At 45.1% G+C, this 23,929-nt stretch overlaps 1 protein-coding gene across 7 annotated transcripts in view; it reads left to right on the top strand.

Annotated features, from left to right (window-relative positions):
* The window catches only part of AP-1gamma (adaptor protein complex 1, gamma subunit), a 104,510-nt gene that overhangs the window by 12,327 nt on the left and 68,254 nt on the right, over positions 1-23,929 (top strand). For 6 of the 7 annotated variants that reach the window (XM_089580593.1, XM_089580595.1, XM_089580597.1 and 3 more), the window contains 4 exons: positions 4,594-4,860; positions 5,825-5,921; positions 10,868-10,953; positions 22,348-22,443. In XM_089580593.1, coding sequence (XP_089436719.1) covers positions 4,594-4,860; positions 5,825-5,921; positions 10,868-10,953; positions 22,348-22,443 — 546 coding nt within the window. The remainder of the gene's footprint in view (positions 1-4,593; positions 4,861-5,824; positions 5,922-10,867; positions 10,954-22,347; positions 22,444-23,929) is intronic. The other variant, XM_089580594.1, reaches the window with a different exon arrangement.

Here is a 23,929-nt window from a genome sequence, read left to right as displayed (position 1 = left end):
TTAAGTCTCTGTGTGGTGTTCTGGCCTTTTGCTTTAAGTAAGTGTTGTTTTGAAGCTTTTATTCTTTGTTAGGCCTGAGCTATAACACTCAAAAAGTGTACTAATTGCTTTTAGTGTGGCGTGTTTGCAGTTATATTTTTACATGCTACTACAGCAAAGTATCAGCAATCTGGTACAACAAATTAAATGGGCATTGGGAAAAGTTGATAATTCACAGAAGAAAATGTCTGTAACGAGTTGCATGCTATGAAAATGAATTATAGTAAATGCTAATATGACAGCCACTACTCTGAAAGGGTGATTGTTATGCGGAGTGTTATATTTAGAAGGTATGAAGAAAATCGTGCTTTACTACGGGTGGATTGTGAGGTTTTAGAAAACAACACAAAGGAAGACATGAATCATGATTTAGTGCTAGCCAAACCATGATTTGCTTTTATAGAGAAAATAGTGATTTTAGAGGAATAATTAAACTATAAAATGTGTGTCAGGTATACAAGCGGGTGTGAGAGCATTCTTCAGTGCAGCAGTTTGTAGTGCATGGGGAATTTCAATGATGGCTCAGTATTCAACACTACAATTTCTGGATTTTTCAGTTCTCACCTGGTAAGTTAAGGGGTAAGTATCGGCTGAAATAAGGGAAAGGAACTTTTTATAATATTGTCACCTAGCGCATAGTTTGCAGGGAACTGGCGTGCATCTGTTGCCAAGAAATTTTGTGTGTGTGCTTTCTCCTGTACTCTATTTAATACATAACAGGCAACACTGCTAAAACTGGCACACCTGTTCATACAGGCTAAGTTCGCCATGCAACCAAAGCGAACACAGGCGTATTTCATTGAGACAAATCTGGGGTACTGTAACTGGCAACCTCCTGCACTTTGTTTTATGTCTTCACATATTTTCATCCTGCGACTAATCGAGAATTCGAGAAGTACGAATGATATTTGGTGGTATGATGCTTGGCTGGTAGGGCAAATCGCTCCAACTCCTTCCGCGTCTATAAAGTAGTTCACAGTGAAAATTGTAGTCAGAGGCACCAAACGCTGAGCCCCTCATAGCTACAACCGTGATTTTTAGTGCTACCACTTAAATCACTCTTTGTTTTCGTCCAAACACTGACAGAGGAATGATGAATGATATGTGGCAGAGTAATATTGTTTTGTGGACGCACTACTTTCACAGCCTCCGCAGCGTTACTTACTGTGTATGAAACGGAGTATAGATGCTTATTAGCACACAAAAAATTGTATCATCATTGTTGTTGCTGTCATTTTTATTTGCCATTCACTAAATTATTTATCACATTAAACGTAGTTTTTTAGCATAAGGTTTCGGCTTTTCAGGGCTAAAAGTTGCATCAGTGCTGAATTGATTAAAGGCTGGTCATTGTCCATCATGCTGGCTTCCTCACTGTAGTTACTTTCTTCAAGGGACTCTGAGGACAAATTGTGGTTGGCCTCATGGGCGTCCGGAGGGGGGGGGGCAAGGGGGGGCGGCTGCACCCCCCTGGAAAATCACTCACTCGAACCGTGAGTGATGGCCGCACGCCAGGGGCGGTGGTGCGCTCAGCCAAAAGGGTAAAAGCAGCCCCGCTTCCACGCTTTGGGGCACATCTGCGAAATGCCGCGTCCGGGCGGGCGCCGTCCCGCCGTTTTCAAACCACGCCATCGTTAGCTCTACAAAAGGGCGACCTGTTGCAGACATGCAGCGGCACCGGCGAGCATGTATTTCGAGCCGTCTTGAGATGGGTGTCTGTTTCTTTCATCTCTAGAGAGATAGCGACACGGAGGCAAACAGTGCACAGGGCATGTTGTTTTCGCCTTCGGATACGTTCGTACGCCGGCCACCGATGAATTCTTCAGGAGGGAAGGACAAATCAGCCGTGTCCACCCCCGCTTTGTGGGGCTGCTCAGGGGCAAGCGGGCGATGAGTTGGCGCCGCCGCCGCTCACTGTCTCCTCCGATACACGGGAGAGCGCATTTCGGTAGAAGCGCCGCTTTCAGAATCTTCGGCAAAGGGGATTAGCTGCTTTTGTTCACGGCGACGCAGTCTCCAGAGGCGCCCCCACACCAGCGTTCCTTGCGTTTTCTCCGAAAACCAGCGCCTTTGGTGAACGCAGCCCGATGGCGCCTGCCTGGCTCGCCTGTCACCTCTGGCTGGGCCTCAAATCCCAACAGCGCTCATGTACTGTGCGATGTCAGTGCATTGTAAAGAGATCCAGGTGGTGGACATTATCCGGAACTCTGTACTACTCCGTTCCTCATAGCCTGAGTCGTTTTGGGGCTCTGAACCCCATAAAAACACACAAAAAAAATTTCCGACCGGAGTGGCGAGTGTCCCTTCCCCTCGGAAGTCGCGCAGCGTTCCTTTCACCCCCAAAGTGCGCATTCGGGGATATTCCCTTGCACGTGTGCGCACCTCTGTGTTTGTGCTTCGGTGCCTTTAGTGGCCGGTTGTCAACGAAGCTTGTGAGAACAACCACGACAGCGGACGAGAAAACGACGAGAGGCGAGCAGTGTGTGTGCGGTTGCTCGACTGTGCGGATGCGCGAGCAAGATGGAGCGAGGTGTATACGAGCGTGCATTTATCTTTTAAATATTTCGTTGTATATATAGTCGTCTTTTGTTTTCAACGTACGCGTTCAACCGTTTTTCCAATCAATGTGTATGATGAGTGTGCACCGAGAGCGTGTAATGAAGCACGGAAATGAATTTATCACCCGTGTAATTACGCAATTCGCCCAGAAAAATCCGAGGCGCCTACAGTTGCTGTTCAAGGAAGACTGACGAGTGACTGTAGTGGCGTGTTTGTGAACATATTGTGCTGTGTGCTGGTCATCAATCCGGGTGAGTCGAGAACCCGTATGCAGCAAGACTGAGCACTCTTCTCCACGAAGTGACAGTATCTTTTTGCATTTTTTAGTAACTTTAATTGTTTCTTCGTTGATAAACTCCAATATCTCTCTCCTAGCCACGCTTTAATTTGCTGTTTGTAATTTTTCTTTCATGTGTGTATTTCCCTTCTTTTTTATTTATATATAAATAAATGAATTTACTCCGCAAATAGTGCCTTTTTGCTACAAACATACCCCCCCCCCCCCCCCCCCCCCTTGGCGCCAAGAACCAATGGAGCCCCCCCCTGCAAAAAATTCTGCGGACGCCCTTGGTTGGCCTGTATTCATAATTACTGTGTTCTAATGGCAAAATACACTACTTTCACTGAAAATGAGATTTTTTTTTAATTTGGAAAAGGTTTTACAAAATGAAATACAGGTGTCGTCACCCTCAGCCGTTGTCGCATGCAAACTGTGGTGCGTTAATACAGATTTTTGTGCGCAGATCCTTGGGGCTAGGCAACACTGCCATTCACTTCCTGATGGTGATCACTTAAGTTCATTTTGGTACGGATGTCGCGAGTTTGAGTCGAGTGGTGAGAAGTATTGTTGACAAGTGAGTGTTTTGCTGCCGGACAAATGTCAACATAGCCACAAATAGCCACAGAATCAATTTTTACTGAGAAAAGAAGTTGGATGAAGTTGTCATCAGTGTGCCTTTCAGTATCAAGGTCGTGTATCCTGGCATGGACAGTAGGTTGACAAGGGTTTGCTGTCCATGCTGCCACCACCCACCTGCTCAATTCTAGGTGCCATTGATCAGTTCAGCATTTGTTCCTTTCTGTGTAAAAAACGTGCCATGAATTTTTAAATCAGCGTTGCCTGCTGTCACTTGCGTGATGACACTGGAAACATGGTGCCAGTATAACCTGTAAGACACCAAAGGAGTGAGATTTAACCCGGACATGGTTGGTTATGATTGGTGATCTTGGAAACATAAGTCCAGTATAACATTCACAGCTGTACATTGTAATATTTTGAAATTTCAAAATGTATTCTCAGTAAACTGTATTCTGAAATTTGCTTTGTTCATTGCTTTGAAAAGGTAGCGTGTTTTTTTGCAATTAAAAAATTTGTTTGCCTGGTTTTTTTGATAGGGCAGATCCAGCCTTGCCCTTCCTTGGTTGTGGCAGCTGCATGCGTGGCTTAGCTTGAGTGTCGAGGGTTTTTTCCCATGTCAGGTGTAGTTATGTTTGTGACGGTGCGAACGTGGAAGTAGTTGGTGATAACGATGATGATGATAGTTAGTGATAGTTGGTAGCGATGATAGGGATGATGATGACAAAAATAAAATGAAAAGATAAAAAAATAACAAAAATAAAAATGAAAAATGGCAGGTGAGAAAGAGAAATGGGAAAGGTTTCACATTTCTGCTCTTAAGGAGACTAAAGTGCAATCCTGTAATTTTTGCATTTTGTGCATGCGTTTCTGTGGTATGCTTGAACTTTAAGAATTGTTGCCAAGCTGCTACGTTGACACATCTTCTCACTGCGAAGAAGAGTCTTGGATTTGTTTCTGGTGTCATCCATTTCTTGAAGGCTGCATTTGTGGCTTGCAAAGGGTGTATGTGGAGTTTCGCATTGGTGCTACTGTTGATCAGAGATGTGGGAGGTGCACAAATACTATAATAAAGAGGTGCATGCTTTGGGGCTTTTCATCTTACATCTGTGCACGTTTTTTGATACATTCTTGTGCAGCTGGAGTGCCTCAAGCTGATTGCATCATCACGTTTCACGGACAAGCGTATTGGCTACCTGGGAGCAATGCTCCTCCTAGATGAACGGCAAGATGTGCACCTGCTTATTACGAATTCGTTAAAGAATGACCTTGGCAGCCAGACTCAATTCGTGGTGGGCCTGGCACTTACTGCTCTGGGCTCCATCTGCTCGCCAGAGATGAGCCGCGACTTGGCCGGTGAGGTGGAGCGCCTCCTCAAAACGTCGAATGCCTACATTCGCAAGAAGGTAACCACCACTTTGCTCTTCTTTAAGGCAAGGTATTGGTCAAACTTTTTGAGATCTTATTCAGGGGTTTAATTTTTCAGCAAAGCGTTAAAAAAAAAAATTCTGTTCAGCCAAAGTGTAAGATGAGAGATTTCTGAAAGTTTTTTAAACTTAAATGCAAGATAAAAGATTGCTGTTTCAATTCATGAAGTAAAATTTTAGGTACCCAGGCCTGCTTTCATATTAATGCATGCTGAACTTATTTTCCATGTTAATTTTCTGGCTCTGAGACCAGTTTGTGTAATAAAAAGGCTAATGGCATGTCGATTTTACCCATGCTGTCGTGAAATCGTGTAGTGAGTTGGAGAATCCTTACAGCCAATAATGTCATTTTAATGCAGCAGTTTATGTGAAGACGTGTACATACGTAAGTGAACCCAAATTTTTTTTCTAGCTTGTCAAACTCGTAACTGAAGGTATTATGAGCAATGTTGACTTGCCTACTCAGCGTAAGATTTTTTTTTTTCTGGTTTGAGTGCGTACTTATGCCTTGACTCAAGAGACCATAAACTGAAAAAAATGTTGAGCTAAAGCTGTTAAAGAAATGAACTTGTAAAAAAAAAAAATTTCAAGTTCGTAACAAATTGCACCTTCTGCACACTACAAGGTGCCAGCTACCATATCATTCATGTTGGTGTAGATGTGCCATATGTTTTTATCAAGTCTTGTGAAAAATATATTGGTCTGTATTTCTATATTCGTATGTTTCGGAGATTAATGACGTACATGGAAGGTGAAAACTTTTTGGTTGTCTTCTCTCCTTTTTCCTTTTCTTGGGTGTTCATGTGAACCGTCTGTGTGTAAGCAAAAGTACAAAAGCAGTGTGTTATTTGCCGTTTCAGACTTTCATTATAATCATTGTTGCACTGAAATTCACTCCGCTCAGGTCACAGTCCCTTACAGTTTGCATTATTTGGATTTTCAGGCTGCCTTGAGTGCCTTCAGGATTATCAGAAAAGTCCCTGAGTTGATGGAAATGTTCATACCCGCAACACGGTCGCTACTCACTGAGAAGAACCACGGTTAGTAGCTTTCCGTATATTTTATCACCTTAATGTTTGAAGGGGCACTAAAGGGACATATTAATGGAAACAAGATACCACGTTTTGTACTGATTCATCACCCTTCATGAACATCACAAGCATTTTTTTTGCATGAAAATGTACTTTTGTTGCTGTTTTAAGACGTTTGAAGGGATTAGAAATTTTGTTCATTTTATCAGAAATTCGTCTTAACAAATGTGCCCCCAAAAAATTAGTTGTGGTTCAACCTGGCTGAACCTAGTAAGACGAGCGAAAGCTCTGCTAACATGGTTAGACATGGGTTAGCTTTGATTAAACTTTATTTAATGTCAGTGGTCTGGCTTGGGGCTTTTTTTTTATTAAAGTGAAGACTGTCTTGTGATCTGTGACGCCTCACACTTTTATATAGTGAACATATTGTCATGGGATTTCCGGCAGTAGCGAGAATGTCGTCGGCTCTGCGTAAGCAGCTGTGGCGAGGCGCAGCAAGTCACATGATTTGATAATCGTGAGGCGACCGAGCGCCATTGGCTCAATGCGCGCACCTGTGGCGAGGCGTGGCGCGACACGTGGCATGACGGCAGAGCCAAGCCTCCACTCCTCCTGGTTTGAAGGTCAAATTTATCAGAAAAGTTCCTGAGGTAATGGAAATGTTCATTCCCGCAGCGCGGTCACTACTTAGTACTCAGAAGAACCATGGTTAGTGGTTTATCACCTTAATGTTTGAAGGGGCACTAAAGAGACATATTAATGGAAACTAGATATCATGTTAGACTGATTCATTGCCCTTCTTGAGCATCACCAGCATTTCTTCTTTATGATGACAATGTACGTTTGTTGCCGACATGACCGTCAGCTTTGTGCGGGGGAAAGAGAACGCTTGCTCTAAAAGATATATAAGCATGCTGACTGTGTGTAAATATGTTACATGAAAACAATGAAAAAATTCAGGGGATGGGGCGCTTTGTTGACCTAAAGTGCGATGAGGCGGAAGCCTTAAGCGCGGTGGTGCTGCTTGTGTCACTGATGTGTGGTCAAGATGTTAAGCTTCGCCTGTAAGAGTGGAACGCGACAGCGTCTTGCAACGCTGCCAGGGAGTCCACAGAACGCCATCGCCCGTTCGGCTCTATGCCTTGCTCGTCCGTAAATTGGTTTTTGAGGAAAGGAAATGTATCTGTCTCTCATATCTCGGTGGACACCTGAACCTCGCCTAACTGGAAGGGAGGAAGATGGAAGTGAACGAAGACACCGTATTCACTAGACGCGCCTTTGTTCATTCCAAACCATCGAGCTGGCATCGCGGAGTGGTTACCGTGCTCGTCTCGCAGTGCGGAGACCATGGTTCGATTCCCCAACTCGACCAATTTCCTACTTGGTTTATTTATTTATCTCATCTGACTAGAAAGGTTAATTAGGCTACTTTGTTAATTAAGCAATTAACTAACCTCAGTCCCACTAACTTGGAGCATCACTATACCATCCCTTTAATTGGTTGCATGGTTTTAAATTCACGCACTGTGACGTCACGACCGTTTCGACCAATTGAAAAGCGTGACATTTCTGTCGACAACTCCTGCTTACAACGATGAGGCATTAAAGGCTTCTGCCTTAATAAAATGGCCTTGCAGTGAGAGGATAATCACAGATGGAACATGTACAGCACTACACATCAAGTGAGCTGAGCAGTGAGGGAATGAAACAGCCACATTATCCTACTTTATAATAGCATTGGTCTAGTTTTCTTTTTTGCAGTCTCTTTTGCAGTGACTACCATTTTTGTGTTCTTGCTCTCTCTGGCACCAAGCGCTTCGAAAACGCCCAGCTGAATAGCCATGGGTCTCTCTGATCTTGCTCCTTCTGCAGCATAGCTGTTACCAACTATGCAAGCAGGCATATGCACCGGTTTGTATGCCTCAGGCAATGTGCAGTGCTGATATCTAGCTATCTTCATGCCGTGATAGAGTGTTGCGATGCTGCGTCAGTTGGAAATGTGGCCCCGGAGTTTTTAAGCCACCGTGCACTAGTCTCGATGTGCACCGCACTATTTGAAGGTGATCGCTCCAAGCCTAACCTACGTGAATTGCTCAAATGCAGATTATTTTTGTAAGAAGACTGAAAAGAATACGTTGGTTTAGTTGTCCTAATGATTCCTCTACCCTGCACCGGCACTTTTACGCCAGGAAATGATTTATTGGTCCATTTTTGCTGAAATGAACACGCTAGCCTTTAAATCGCACTAGACTGCCAGGAAAAATTTATTGGTCCGTTTTTTCTGAAATGAACACCCTAGCCTTTGAATCGCGTTATACTGTGCGGGCCTCGCGACGTCGGCGCTGTACTGGTGACGCGTCACCGCTCGCGGCATGTACCACGCGGCTTGTGATCTTGGCGTTGGCAATGTACGGGCAGCAAGTGCTTGGCGCTTGAGGGTGTGGCTGTGGCTCGTGCATTCATATCATTTGCATTGGGGTGAGGAGTTCATAACATCTGAATATTTGCCCATTGCATGCTATGTACTCTGGCTAGGGCATTACAAATTCATATCATCCTGAAATTTGTATCAACTGGGATTGTATCATCGATATTCTATTGTATCCTTCCATCAAGTGTGGTTTGAGACACATAGTTGCCTGTGCAAGTTCTGGCACATCAGTCCACCAGGCTCAGCTGCGCATTGCTGTGGACGCTCATTGGTGCATTGTCGCTGTTAACTTGATTTTTTTTTACTGCAAAAGCAGTGCTGTTGTCACTCTGCAAAAAAACTGACAGGCGATCGGTGGGCCAAGCCGATGGAAGTACATAACATTAGACTTTCATTCTCCTGTGCATGACATGGCACGACACGCCACGCAAGTTTCTTTACATCCGCCTTGGCCACCTGATTGCTTGGCTACCATTTGACCTGTGATGTGCTCGCTAATTGATCGGTTTTGGTCCACGTTCCTAGGCACACCATTTAGCGTTTCATCCATGTCAGCTGCAGCGTTAACCACAGGCCCTTTGATGCTATACTGACCTTGGTTGTACATCAGGTGTCATATCTGCATAAAGGGTATCCAACAGAAAACTATCCTCTCCCTAAACGTGTTTAGCGGCGGCAGATGTGCACCCTCGCTCTGCCCACTTCAACTCACTTCCGATGCTTTGTACGCTGTTTGTTGAAGGTCCTGCTTCTTTTAGACCCTCTCACAAGCACTGCACAGCGCTGTTAAACCGCGAAAAGAAGCTCACCCACAACCCGTTCAATGGAAGAGTGGCATCTGGTGTGCGCGGGCCTCTCTGCTGTCTTCGTTCCTCTTCTCAGCTCACTTCCTTCCTCGCCTTCCACAGTAGCCACCCACCCGCCAGGTTGTTCCCCTGGCAACCGCCCTCAGGTTGCGCATTCCTCAGCCCGCATTGTAACCCCCTGTTTCCACAGTAGCCACCATCTGGGTTCTTCCTGTGGCAACCACCTTCTAGCCTCCCGTAAAAGTGGAGAGGGGATTTCCCCTCCACTTTTTCCCCCTCAATTGACTTTCAGAGGCTTCAGAGAACACTGGGTGGCAGATATTTGTTCCTGACATGGGGATTCTAATGATGACGCATTTTGGGTGGCTGAAGCCTCCGTTGCGGCAACACCGCCCACCAGCTACCTCCCCACTGCACTCCCCTAGCTAGCCCCACTCACCCATTGCCTCCATCTCCCCACCCCACCTCCGCCCACTTCACCCTCCAGAAAAATTGTTGCATGTGCGAAGCCTCGTCTTAGGCTAAATCCAACTGGTTTTGCAGAACTGTCTCATCAGATGTCTGATCGTCTCGTAATATCTTTTTAAACCGTCTTGCCATCCTGGCGCCTATGTGTGTTTGCCTCGCTTCTATCGCATGATTCTTTCTGTGCGCCTGAACTGTACGCTCATCATGAGCTGTTCGTCATTTATTCAGTGAGAGGTTACACTGCTGTGAAATAAAACGAGAAATAAAAGTGCACCGCAATGTGCGCCTCCTCTCAACGCCACGGTCCTGCTGGTTGTTTCTCCTCTGACGTGGTGCACGCAGCTCCAAAGAGCCTTAGGCCTCTCTTCCACTTGTGACATTTTGCGCCAATGAAACAAAGACCTGAATAGATGCATGCAGCTGCGAATAAACGTCGGCTCTGTGGGATGCTCCTGCCCCACTCACTGCATGAAGCAGCTTCTGAGTGGTCGGCGCTCACTGTATCGGATGGTGTCGGAGGGCCCGGTGCTGAACTGCAATACCAGCAAGCTCATGGCTGCACCCGTGGCCCCAAGCCACCTGGCTCCCGGAGTTGCAATTCCCAGAGCCAAAGCAGAGACAGTAGGGAAAATATGTACACGAAAACTTGGACCACCTTCATGGCTTCCGTACTCACTCACTTCGAGCTTGGCAACTCTGTGAGAAACTTGCAAACTCCATGACAATCCAGGAAATATTGCACCCATTCATTGGGCTATTTCATTTGTGTTTTCCTGCTACATTGCAAGTATGTCTGTGTTTAAGTGTGATTCAGTTCTTGTTTTGCGCTCAGATAAGCATATGACTTATTGGATGCTGTTGTCAAGCCATTGCAGGGGTCTGCATGGTAGAGCAAGCTTAGGATACTCTAAAAATGTCTTCAAATACTGCAAGATCCCAGGACTCCCATTTGAAAGCCTTTCTGTGAAGTTCCACTTTGATGCCTCTTACAAAAATGATATTAAGTGGCCATTACAAAATGAAATGCCTTGGCCGATCATAAATTAAAACTGTGCGTACTTGCCAAGGATGAGCCCTAGAAACACTTCGCAGAATATGCTATACATTTTTCGATCTGTTTCTACCTGCGTGACTCGCTGTGTGTATCGCAGTATTTTTTGTATTTCTGCAGATGTCGGTCTTTTGTACTCTATGAAGTAGTCCGTGGCAGTATGGGGTGACACTACTAAGTGCCTGAACTTTTTCTGCAGGTGTGCTCATCACAGGGGTCATCCTCATCACAGAAATGTGCGAGAAGAGTCCAGACACATTGCAGCACTTCAAGAAAGTGAGAACGGTTTGTTGATGTTGTTGTGGACCTTTTTCTTTCTGCTTGCTTATATTTATTTGTCCCGTGATCGTTTACATTTCTGCAAAGTACATATGGCCACTGAATGTGCTGTGCTTAATGTTATTGAGTTGAAAGGAATGGAGTAAAGATGCGCCTTCGTGAGAAGTTATGGCAGGTAAATGTGAGTAAGACCGAAAATTCCTGCATTAAAATTTTTTTTACAATAGAGTGGTGCCGTGATATTCAAAAATGCCTCTGTATTTTCAGTGCAGATCGATTTTATGTAGGGCAAAAACTCTGTGAAACAAGCATTGTTTTATGTTTTGGTTTGGCATGTAGAATAGGGGATATGCAAAATTCCGCAAGTGCACTTTCCCATATAACAGTATTGCCCAAAGCAAGATGGCCATGTGTTTCCGGCTTAAACAAAGCAAGGAGGACTAGTTTTTGTTAGATTCTTTTTTCAAACATTCTATCCACACCCTTAGCGACTGTCTTGTTGCCCTCACAGTTCTTTTATAGAGAATTGTGCTATCTTGATGCTGCTTTTAAATTTACTCATTGCGAAGCCCTTTTGAGATATTAAAGGAGTATAGACACCTAACCTTTGGGGGCATGTTTTCTTCTTTGTAATGATGCATAAGGCATTATTATATATGGATTACCATGTGGTATTCTCCTATGACTGCTAAATAATTTATTATAGAATTTTTTTCGCGTGCTGTTTCGGTTTCAGGCGCCGGACGATGACTGTGATGATGGCTGAATGATGGCTGTGACGTCAAAGTGTGGTTATACGTCACCTGAGGCATGGAAAAACTGCAATATAATTGCCGCTTCATTGTGTTAATTCACTACAGTGCTGAAGCCAGCCTTCTTCAAGAGCCGGAATGACAACGAATGTAGAAGCAGCGATTATATCGCAGGTTTTTCATGCCTCACGTGACCTATAACCACACTTTGACGTCACAGTCATCGGTCGGCTGTTGAAACTAAAACCGAAACAGCATGGCATAAAAATTCGATTATAAATTACTTAGCGGTCGTAGGCGAATACTGCATGGTGATTCATGCATAGGAGTGTCTTCCACATCATTGTACACAAGAAGACATGCCACCAAAATTAGGTGTCTGTACTCCTATACTGCATCATGTAATGTCCGGATAAACTGGAAAATTACCTGTGTTTTTAGAAGGTGTGCTGACTACTGAAAAGCTGGTTATCTGAGTCTCTCATACTTTATTTACTTTAAACCACATTCCTTAATGCAAGGAAGCTACAGCTGACAAATAGATCCTGCGCAGTCAGAAAGACACGTACACAAGGGTGGTCTTCTTTGCTGAGTGGCATTTATTTGTTAGCTATAGTTTCCTTGCATCATGAACTACTAACTAGCTCAGCAACATTCTTTTGTAGCAACTTTCTGTTCTCTGAGCCTGTCTTCTTGTTCCCTGCTTATTCTCCCTCCCCACATTTCTTGACTTTCTTGACATTTCTTCATTTATTGCGCACCAGTGTTTGTGTCGTCCCTGTGTGGTCCTAAGTCTTTTTCAAAAGCGCAATTATGTGCGACCATATTTCTTGACTGTTCTGCTTTTATTGCCCATTTTGTGGTTAGTCAGTACCACAACAAAATTATATCATTTGTATGCTGCTGCCTTTGTAATTATTTGGAATTTGCGTCATCTCGGATGCAAGTTTATGTTTAGGCCTGTAGTTTGTGTGAGAAATGTGAGTGGGTGTGAGTGCATGTTAGTGTGACTGAGTGGACGTGATTGCGAGTGAGTGATTGCGGGTGTGAGTGGATGTAAGGGAATGTGAGTGGATGCGAATGTGATTGTAAGCGAGCCATTTCTCATGGTGCTGAGGTATGGTCAGCAGATTTGGGAGATTTTTGTGCTGCATTTAAACCAGAAGTTTATTCTAGTGTGCAAATATGAACTCCATTCTTTTGTGTGCATGGAGTCATCAGTGGTGCTCCTATAACTTTCTGGTGCTCAAAATGGAAAAGTGCTAGCATATCTGTGTTGCTCAAAAAGGAAGAAAAACAATCATATGCTTTAATGCAAACTGTCCTGTGTCTACTTCAGGGCTCGTGCTTTGATGGTTTGTGTGGCCCCTGCCATCTCTGTTGGAGCACTGATAATTTAATTTTTGTGAAGAATACCAGCTCACACAGTATGCTTTTTGCATTGTGAGCATTTGCCATTTGGTTGCGTCTAGTACTAATGTGGATTCAGTGGGCGGGTTGTGCGTGTGTATGTGTTGCTGTGGTGTCAGTGCACTCTTCGCATAGCTTGGCAATTCCATGCTTGCTGCATTCTTGTTTTTTAGTCCTTCTGCACCATTTAATGACTATTGGCGCCCTTTTCTGCGATTCGGGCCTTTTTTTTTTTAACTTGCTTTACGTGCTACTATCTGTATTAAACTGGAAGGCGGCACATTTATGCAGCTTATGCATTCCGAGGGCAAATGTAATGGAAACAGACTTCTAAAGCTTAGCCGTGTTGGCAAGAGGCAGCCCATGGTACAGGCACTCCAGTATCTGAGGCAAATGCAAATGCAAATGCTTTCCTTTGCTGAGCTGCAGGCTCATCTGTGCTCTTGTTTTATACAGGGCTGGTGTTTGATTCTGAAGTTCATGTCATATGCTTGGTGACTGTACCTATTTACTTCTTTGCCTGTGCAGTGCAATGCAATGCCTAGAGTCGATAATGGACAGCTGAGTTGCTAAGAGTCTCTGCTCTTCAGAGCTAGAGTTCCATTATGGAAGGACATATGAAATGGAGTGATAGTACAACTTTTTGACATACTTTCCACACAGTCTTTAGCACGAAACAGCAAATGATTGCGCTTGGAGCAACCAGTGTGTAAAGAAAAAAAAATTTGCTGCCGGATGAGCTTGTTGTAGCTCTTCTCATTTGCCATTTGCTGTTAGTGGCCATTGCCAGATTTCTTTTGCAAACCACTTTACTTGCCAATGTGTTCAGTTGTCAGTGGTAGTAGCTGACATAAACATAGCACATTGAAGAACAGCTTCTCTCAGTGGTTGTGCGCAAATGCTTCCTTGCCATTTACACAGTGTCAGAATCACTTTTTCTTTAACTGTTCAAAGGGACTGCGGAAAGCTAGGAGTCCCGGCTCTAAATGAATATTGGTGTACAGTACTGGGTAATAGGATATTAATTCTTATCTTATATGAACTTTCACTGTTGCATTTAATATTGTTTGCTGCTGTTCGCGTCCAGTGTTGGTGTTGCTATGGTTGGTGCAACATTTTATAAAATGTAGAGGCTTGACTGTCATATTTGGACTGCAGGTATTATTGTGCAAAAAGAATTAAAATAAAAGCTGAAAATTCTTTTATTTGCTCCACAGATTGTATACATCAACTAATCATTTCTGAATTGTTGCATCTCAAAAGGCTCGCTGCATATTAGACAAATGGTGCCACATTGGTACTTTTAAGTTGTTTATTGGAAGCTGTACATCTGTTATGGCTTGAAGCTTTAATCTCTGGTCAGTTTGGTGCAAAGAGTCAATAAGATAGTGTGAAGGGAGAGGAAAGGGCTGCCACTGACAGTGGTGTCTTCTTTTCCCTTTTGCTCCCTTCGCCCGTTTTCATTCCCCTTTCTTCCCCAACCACTCTTGTTGCCCTTGTGACGGGAACAGTACAACGAGGTATCGCTTTTTACAACTTGTTCCTCTCTTCCCTATTTGTATTTCCACTTTGGGTTTTTAGTTCTGACCTCTCTTTTGAACTTCAGCATTATGCATGCTTTCTGGCTTGCTTTATTGATATGCACCTTTCTCTAACAGCTTTCCACTCTCACAGCTCTGTTTTATTTCACAAATGTGAAAACCTATTTGACGCCGAGCTTACTACAAGCGCCAGCATTGTTTCACCTTGCCTTATTCTCAGGGGTGTGAAAGCAAAAAGAAAATGTTCACATGCTGTGAGATTGGGAATACAGTAATGTGCTTTATTTTTTGTGCATGTCGATCTGGACTTCGTTCCTGTTATTGCTGTGATTCATTGCTAATTTTAAAAGGCCAATGTGGAATACTGTAAACGACTTTAAAATTTTTAATGTGGACCTGTTGATGATTTTTGCTATAATATGCAGCTCACAAAAAATTGACCCCACAAACAGTCGGGGTTTTCACACAAAGGGAATTTGTACATCCATGCACTACACATGGACATCCAAACCATGAATGCATCCCAACTAGCAGAGTTCATTTTATTGTACTTTCTTTGGTGTTGACTTGTGTTTCCCAAAGAAGATTCTCACTTTACGACAGCATAGTCTGTGTAGTTTCTGTCATTAATATACCTGAAGAGATGCCAAAAGCAGCAATTGATGGTTGTCGGAAGAATTATATTGACACACTTATACGCTGCCGGTAAGCCCAACCTGTCCTAATTATCTCTTTATGAGAAATATCAGTTAGGCGTGCTCTTTGCAAAAGCTTTATTGCATCAACTTGTCGGTTCACCTTGATATCAACTGCACTTCGCTACTTCTCCATGCCGTCTTGCACTCATGGAGTATAGCCATTAATAGAATGGTTCATCATGACTGTTTTGTACGTTGTATTAAATGTTGAGGTCATTTGGTTGCAGGAGTCCTGTGAACTTGTTAGAGATAAAGACATGAACAGTGTTACTGGTAAACAGCTTCTGCAGAAGCTGTGGTTGTCATAAGAATTTTATTTCAGCAACCTTACAAAATGTAATGTTTCTGAATTAATCCAAAATTTCAGCATGAATCCTCCCATCCTTACGGCGCAGTTGAAGTGTCCACTGAGAAGTAAGACAGTTACTGCTATTTCCTCTCCTCGGAAAAAAAAAAAAAAAATGAAATTTTGAAAAGATCAGCTTGTGAAATTAAGGTCATTTACAGTATTCTTTGCATGCTCCAAAATAGCTAACCTTAACTTGCTTTGTTAGTGAAGGTGCTCTAGTTGTTCCTGGTTTTGTTACACTGATGTATTGTGCTGCAGTTTTTTTAGAGTTTTTATAAAAACTAGCAAAAGCTTGAGCCTGCTTTTCAAGAAGAAAAAAAAGAAGCAGTTGTAATAGCTTTATCTTTAGGCATGTTCTGAAGAGTAGGTTAGGCTAGGAACAGGCAAGGACAAGACCAAGAAATAAGTGCAGTGCTGGCTTCTGTTTCTCTCTTCTGTCCTCTCCAACCTTTTTCTTTTCTTTTATGCTTTTGTTTTGTACCATGTACATCTTTGGAAATGTTGTTGATGTATGCAATAGCCAAGGGCATTTTCATGGTAATGGTACTGAATAACGATTTAAATTCCTGTTTGTGCCTTCCCTTGTGAAATTAACTGTTCACAGAATTTTAGTGCAAAGCAAGATAGTTTATTTCTCATCATGGTAAGAAATGGGGCATAAAGTCCTTGATCAAAGCCTTTCTTTTTTTTTTTCAATGCACTGTTGGTACCCTGGGCCCTAAATATAAAGCATGTTTACTGCCATTGGCATCAACAGCAAAGATAGCTTACCTTGGCCTGTTTTTGAACATGGGAGCATGATAGGATGCTTTTTTGCTGCAGTAAAATATTTGATGCTGCTCATATTCGATAAGTTGACACACAGGGATGGCTGGCTTTGGACTGCTCTGAAAGGATTGAGGGACCAGCTTTTGCATTGTCTTTTGCAGTCTCCAGGTTCAGGAATGTATAGGTGCCATATGTGCACTATTTTATTTAGATAACTACACCATGCTAGATGGTGTAGCTCTTTTCTGTGCCTCACTTTGGGCATTCCCTTGGTGTCTTCTTTGTGGTTGAGACTGCTGTCAGCTTTCTTTCACTCTTTTCTTAGTGAAGTACATTTAAAATTAACCAAAAATAATATTATACGTGGTTATTTGAAAAACCATCATTTGGCATTGCTTGAAAGGACGGAAAGGAAAGGATTTGGCGCCCCTTCGACAGGTCGTCGCCGACCACGGGGCAGAGGCCCATCCCTCTGTCGCTCTGCCAGCACCCATGCCTCAGCTCGCACCAGCCGTTGAGCCCCTCACATACGCCGACGTCCCTGTCGTTTCACCAATGACGCCCGCTCCTGTCACACCGCTGACGTACGCTGCCGTTGCTGCCCGACCATGGCCAGCTAGCTACCCTTTGGTCTACGCTACGCCTCCAGGTCCTGTACAGGAATTTTTTCAGGCGCCACAGCCTTTTATTCCACCTCGTCCGCAGCGCCGCAATCCATGGCGAACAATTGATAACCGTCCCATCTGTCATTCCTGTGGGTTTGCTGGCCATGTCACCCGGTACTGCCGAAATCGCACTCCGGACTATTTTGTACCGCGCCGAATGTCAGCTTCCTGGCAGCCGCCCCGAAATCAGTACGCAGCCGCCGATCCATCTGCAAGTTCCGTCGAGGATGACCGTGCCACCTTTTCTCCTCACTGCTCAACCTCGCCGCGTCGCCGCTCCCTATCTCCTCTGCAACGGCATCCCAATCTTCCAAACTGAATGCCGCAGTTCCTGAGGCGAGAACTACGCAACGAGCGAACTGTCAAAGGCGCCATGTATCTCTCGCAAATCTGCTTGAAGTTTCTGTTGAGGGCGTTGTAGGACTGGCTCTGGTCGACACCGGCGCTGCTGTGTCTGCCATGGCTGCAAGTCTTTGCCATTCATTGCGCAAAGTAACGACACCTATTCCAGGATTCTCACTATGCACGGCAAGTGCCCAGCCTGTAGAGCCTATAGCGGTATGCACAGCACAAGTCGTCAATCAGGAAGTTGTGTACGCCATAGAGTTCGTCGTTTTTCCTTCCTGCTGTCATGATCTTATCTTGGGCTGGGATTTCCTGTCGCATAATAATGCGGTGATCAACTGTGCTCGTGCCCAACTGGAGTTTGTTGCGCATGACGAACCGTTGCCAGACGTCCCTTCTCCCGCAGTACCGATGTCTTTTTCACACCATCGCCCATCTTTCTTAACCGCAAAAGTCTTCCCCTGCCTTATGCCGTACTTTCTATATCTGCTGGCCTCACCGCACTCTGGATTTCTAATCCGTTCTCCTTTCCTGTGTCCCTGCGTCGTGGTGAATGCCTCGGCACCGTACAGCTCATTGATTCAATTCTCACCGCTGAAGTAACAACCGCTTCACAGCCTGATGACTTGGCTGCACTCACACCACCTGTTGTTGCACTGGACCAGTCGTCTCCCGACGTTTTCCTTCGCTCCATCGATGCCAATCGTCCTGACCCTCGACGCTCTGAACTTCTCGCACTGCTTCATCAGTTACATTCTTCATTCGACTTTTGTCAGCCTGCTTTGAGCCGCACATCAACTGTCGCCCACCACATTGACACCGGTTCCCATGCTCCTCTGAGTCAGCGCCCCTATCGTGTCTGTGCCACCGAGCGCTGAGTTATTGAAGCCCAAGTTCACACTATGCTTCAGAATGGCGTGATCAAGCCTTCTAACAGTCCGTGGTCCTCTCGTGTAGTCCTGGTGAGAAAGAAAGACGGTTCTATTCGCTTCTGCGTTGACTATCGTCGCCTAAATAAAATCATGCGGAAAGACGTCTACCCTCTACCGCGTATAGATGATGCATTGGACTGTTTACAAGGCGCTGAACTCTTTTCTTTGCTCAATTTATGCTCTGGTTACTGGCAGGTACCCATGGCTGCGGAAGATCGCCCTAAAACCGCATTTGTCACCCCCGATGGCCTCTTTGAATTTACCGTCATGCCTTTCGGTCTCTGTAATGCTCCTGCTACATTCGAGCGTATGATGGACACTATTCTGCGTGGCCTGAAGTGGAAGACTTGCCTCTATTACCTTGACGACATTATGGTATTCTCGCCGGACTTTGCGACCCATCTCTCTCGCCTGAAGCAGGTCTTGACATGTCTTGCGAACGCCGGTCTGCAGCTCAACTTGAAGTAGTGTCGTTTCGCTGCTCATGAGCTGACTATTTTAGGCCACGTTGTGTCCAAGGAGGGTATCTGCCCTGATCCTGCCAAACTTCGAGCTGTGACTGCCTTCCCGAAACCTACTACCATTAAGCAACTCGGGAGCTTCTTGGGCCTGTGCTCATACTTCGGCGTTTTATTCGGAACTTTGGTTCCATTGTCGCCCCGCTGACTTAGCTACTTGGCAATAACTCAGATTTTTCGCTGTGGTCACCAGCATGCGACGCCGCCTACAACACCTTGCGCCGCCTCCTCACAGCCCCGCCCATCCTGTGCCATTTTGATCCCCAGGCACCCACCGAAGTGCACGCAGATGCCAGTGGTGTCGGCCTCAGTGCTGTGCTTGCTCAGCGCCCCTCTGGCTTCAGCGAATACGTGGTCGCTTACGCCAGCCGTACTCTCCCGAAAGCCGAAACTAACTACTCAGTAATGGAAAAGGAGTGCTTGGCGATTGTTTGGGCACTCACAAAGTTTCGACCTTACCTTTACGGCCGTCCTTTTGATTTAGTCACTGACCATCATGCCCTCTGCTGGCTTTCATCGCTCAAAGATCCCACCGGCCGGTTGGCACGATGGGCTCTTTGTCTCCAAGAATATGATATCCGTGTCGTTTACCGATCTGGTCACAAGCATACAGACGCCGACGCTTTGTCTCGCTCGCCGCTTCCAGCCAACCTTGCCAGCCTCTTCGTCTTGGACCCCGTGGCGTTTACGCTCGACGTCAGTGACATGCCCGCCGAACAACGAAAGGACCCATGGATCGCCTCTCTTATTAAATACCTCTCCAACCATTCAAAGATTACCCCTTCCCGCGCCCTTCGCCGCCAAGCTTCCCACTATGAGATTCGGGATAACCTCCTTTATCCTGCGTCATCTACGGACCGAAATATGTACAGCTTTCCGCGCTAATCCGCAGTGCGGTCATGCCGGAGTTTTCAAGACGTACACTAGAATCCGTCTTCGCTACTATTGGCGCGGCATGTACAACTCGGTTCTTCGCTAAGTCCGATCGTGCCTGGCTTGCCAACGCCGCAAACCTGCCTCTCACCGTTCGGCTGGTGAGTTACAGCCTCTCATATGTCCGCTTTGACCCTTCGACCGCATTGGCATTGACCTCTACGGCCCTCTTTCGTACACAGCTGCCGGCAATCGCTGGGTCATTGTCGCGGTCGACCATGTGACGAGATATGCCGAAACCGCCGCGCTCCCAGCTGCAACAGCCCGTGATGTGGCCGGTTTCTTATTGACGCACTTCATTCTCCGTTACGATGCTCCTCGCGAATTGCTCAGCGACAGAGGCCGTGCTTTTTTATCTGACTTCGTTCAAGCCCTGCTCGCTCAGTGCAAAATCATTCACCGCACTTGCACCGCCTACCATCCGTGAACAAATGGTCTTACTGAATGATTTAATCGCACCCTCGGTGACATGTTCGCAAAGTATGTCGGATCCGATCACACCAACTGGGACATTGTCCTTCCTTATATCACCTATGCATACAACACTGCTACGCAATCCAGCACGGATTTCTCTCTGTTCTTTTTGCTTTACGGTCGGCACCCATCTGCTCCCCTTGATTCTGTGCTCCCCTACAACCCTGATGCATCTGAATGTACCACCGTTACCGAAGCTGCACAGCACGCCGAAGAATGCCGCCAAATTGCCCGGTCGTTCACGACCGGCTCTAAATGGCGCCAAAAACATCACCATGACACCACCCAGAAGAATGCATTACACTTCGAGCCCGGCTCACTCGTGTGGCTATGGGCTCCATCCGGCAGCCCTGGCCTCTCGACAAAACTGGTCTCCAAGTACCATGGGCCCTACCGTGTTGTCGAGCGCACTTCGCCAGTCAATTACATTGTTGAGCCTCTTACGCCACCTTCTGATTTTCGGCGCCGTGGCCGTGAAACTGTACATGTGCAGCACCTTAAGCCGTTCTACAACCCCATTGTATCTTCGTCCCCTTAAGTCGCCAGGATGGCTCCTTTTTCTCTGGGGGGCATTGTGAAGAAGGTGGACCCCTTCGCCGGATGCCGACGAAGAAGAGGCAGTTGTGGAATTGCCATCGCCCAGATCGTGTTGGTTTTGATCGCCCCGCTTCCTCGCCGACCTCAATGCCGTCCCCGACGTCCTTCTTCTACAGCTGCTATAGAGTCTTTTGGAAACGGACTTTTCCATTTCTTATAAATGTCATCAGTCACACTGTCACTTCTTCGGAATGCCACGAAATGACGCATGTTCTGCTTGCAGTCCTTGTGTGTGTTTTTTTATGTACTGTTTATTATTTGTGCCAATCGTGCTTGTGGCATATTTTAAATTGTACAGCTTTTGTCAAAACTATGCAGCCGAAGGGGCTTCCTTCTAAGCCATGTAATGGGTCTATCTAGCACCCCTGGTAGTCATAAGCTTAGGAGGAGTGAAGACGACTTCCTCCCATGTAAGAAAGGCTTGAAACACTGACAATGCAAAATGAGCCATGCTCCATGGCACAAAAGCAAGCAGAGTGAGCTATAGATTTACAAATCTTTGTGTATTTTTGGCAAAGGCTGTATTGTGATGCAAACATTGGTGTCCTCATGAGCAGCCAGCAGTGCTATAATTTAGAAGATGTGCAGGTATACATCAATACCTTGCTCGGGATTGAAATTAACAGGGTGTAACAGGGGGTTGAAATTATTCCAAAGTCCTCCGCTACATCATGGCTCATAGCCTAGGGATAGCTTTGGTGCATAAAAATCCACCAAGGTTTTAATGATACGACCAATGTTGTACCTCTGTCTGCCTTCATGATGTATGGCTTTGCGAAACGCAGTATTATCTTTTAACAAGCATAGCACTTGCTGGTTGTGAGGTGTTGCTGATAAAGCAAGATGTTACTTTTCACTTTATTATATTGACATGGCTACCTAATGTTAGTGTTGCAGAAATTAATATACTGCTAACAAAACTACTCAATTTTGGTTTATCTGTGTTTCGATTCCAATAGTGTGTACTATAGTGAGCTTCTGCTTAAGTTGGAACAGAGTCAGGGGGCCCTCCACACGCATCCTGTTGATCATATCTTGGTTCCTACATTTTCAATTGGATGCATTGTGCCTTGCATGATGCTTTTTGTGCCAACCTGCCTGCTGTGAGAATTTTCACTTAGCACTCTAATGCATGCAGAGCTTGGCATGCTGAGGCTTTCTTGGTAGTGTAGGAAAAAGATGTGCTAGTGCTGAGCCATTGTGAGGCCAGCACATTTTGTACAGTAGGCCTCTGCAGGTGTCTTAAGATACAAGTGCTCTGGGCTAACATTTCCGGCAGGTTAACAGAGGGTAGCGATCTAACCTGCTACTTCTTTCGGTGATACTGCAGGTGTGCTTCTGCTTTCTTTTTCCTTCACTAGTGTATTATAGGTAGAGTTCCGAGTATATTTTATGCGGTGCATTTTTTGTACTTGCAGTTGGTTCCGAATTTGGTGCGGATCCTCAAGAACCTCATTATGGCCGGCTATTCTCCTGAGCACGATGTCTGTGGCGTCAGTGACCCCTTTCTTCAGGTGCGTTTCATTGCATAACATGACATAATTAGCACTAGGAATGCTGCAAAGTCTGTAAGACCCCTAATTTTCTGTAGTGGAAAAATTCCACTTAAAGAGTAAGAATTTGCAATATTCCAATATATACGAAATTATTTATTTTTTAAACGTGCCTCACATATTTGAAATGTGCCTTTGTTAAAATTGAAGCTGTTGAAATTGAACATCAAATAGTGCAGTTATTTTACACAATGTCGTCAAAGTGACTGAGATATCTCTGTGATGATACTTTGTACACAATCTCACACCTGCTGTGGTGACCATACCTGCAAGCGAGATGCAGCACTACAAAAGTTTGACATCCACCTGCCTCTTGCTTTCATTCCTGGATGAGCTGGTACCGTAACAAGAGGAAGCCCCCCCCCCCCCCTTCCCCGAATGGATGCTGGATATTTCTCAGAACTAAAAATGTTGTTTGCAGCTACTGTTAAAATTCCTTTTGAAAGGTGCCAGTATCGCTACTCTGCCCATAGAAAAGGATGTAAACGCATTGTTGCTAGAGTTGCTACAAATGACATGCTAGCTTCCTTCGAGTAGACTTGTGTAAATAGTGTTTTATTTTGGTTCTAAGCAGATTTGAAGCAATAAATAATTTTCTTCGAATACAGTTGATCCTAGGTATATTGAACTTGAAGAGGGTCAGGGTAAAAAATGCCAACAGATAAGCTTATCTCTAACTCAGAAACCTGAGTATGGGGTGCTCATGTTAGTGACAAACTTCCTGTAGCGATGTCCTGCCTGCAGGCATACTGGCAGCACCAGGCTCTCTAGGTGTTGCTAGGCTTAGCTCACTTCACATCGAAGTCGCAGTGAATGATGCTTTGGGAGAAGCCACCACCGATCATTGAAGGTCTGATTCTGTTATCGGTACACTATAAACTCAACAATATCTAGATCAAAATTAAGGTACAGTTAACTTCGGCATTGCCTTCATCAGCGAATCAGATCATGCAAGGGCCTCTGTTAGCTAGATGGGTTTTGTCGCATGACAGCTGGCGCACTGAACACCGGCTGGTGTTGCATTGAAAATAAGCACGCAAGACAGAAGGCCACGTTCAAGCACACCCCACATTCACCTTGTCATGCAGTTTTACAATGCTAGCGCTGCCAGCAGGTGCCCAAGGTCACACAGCCGACCCGGCTTTGTGTGCAAAAAGTGATTGTAAGTAAGAATGCCATTAAAAGAAGCGCCGCTTGCAGGGGCACGACATGCAGTTCAATATATCGAATGTTTCGCTGAATGGGAGTTCGATAAATGCGAACAACAGTGCTATGCTTTTGCATGGGATTTTCAAGGGGATATTCTGACAGTTGGATATAAACAATAATTCGATATATCTGAGATTGACTGTAATTGTGAAGTGAAAAGTACTTCTGGCACAAAAAAAGAGGTTCCTATATCACTAATTTCGTCACACTCAAAAGAACCACAAAAAGAACCAGCTGC

The sequence above is a fragment of the Amblyomma mixtum genome, chromosome 3 (assembly GCF_055824585.1).
Source record: "Amblyomma mixtum isolate Tamu chromosome 3, ASM5582458v1, whole genome shotgun sequence".
Lineage (NCBI taxonomy): Eukaryota > Metazoa > Arthropoda > Arachnida > Ixodida > Ixodidae > Amblyomma > Amblyomma mixtum.
Note: the sequence above shows the minus strand (reverse complement) of the source record. Positions and strands in the feature narration are given on the sequence as shown.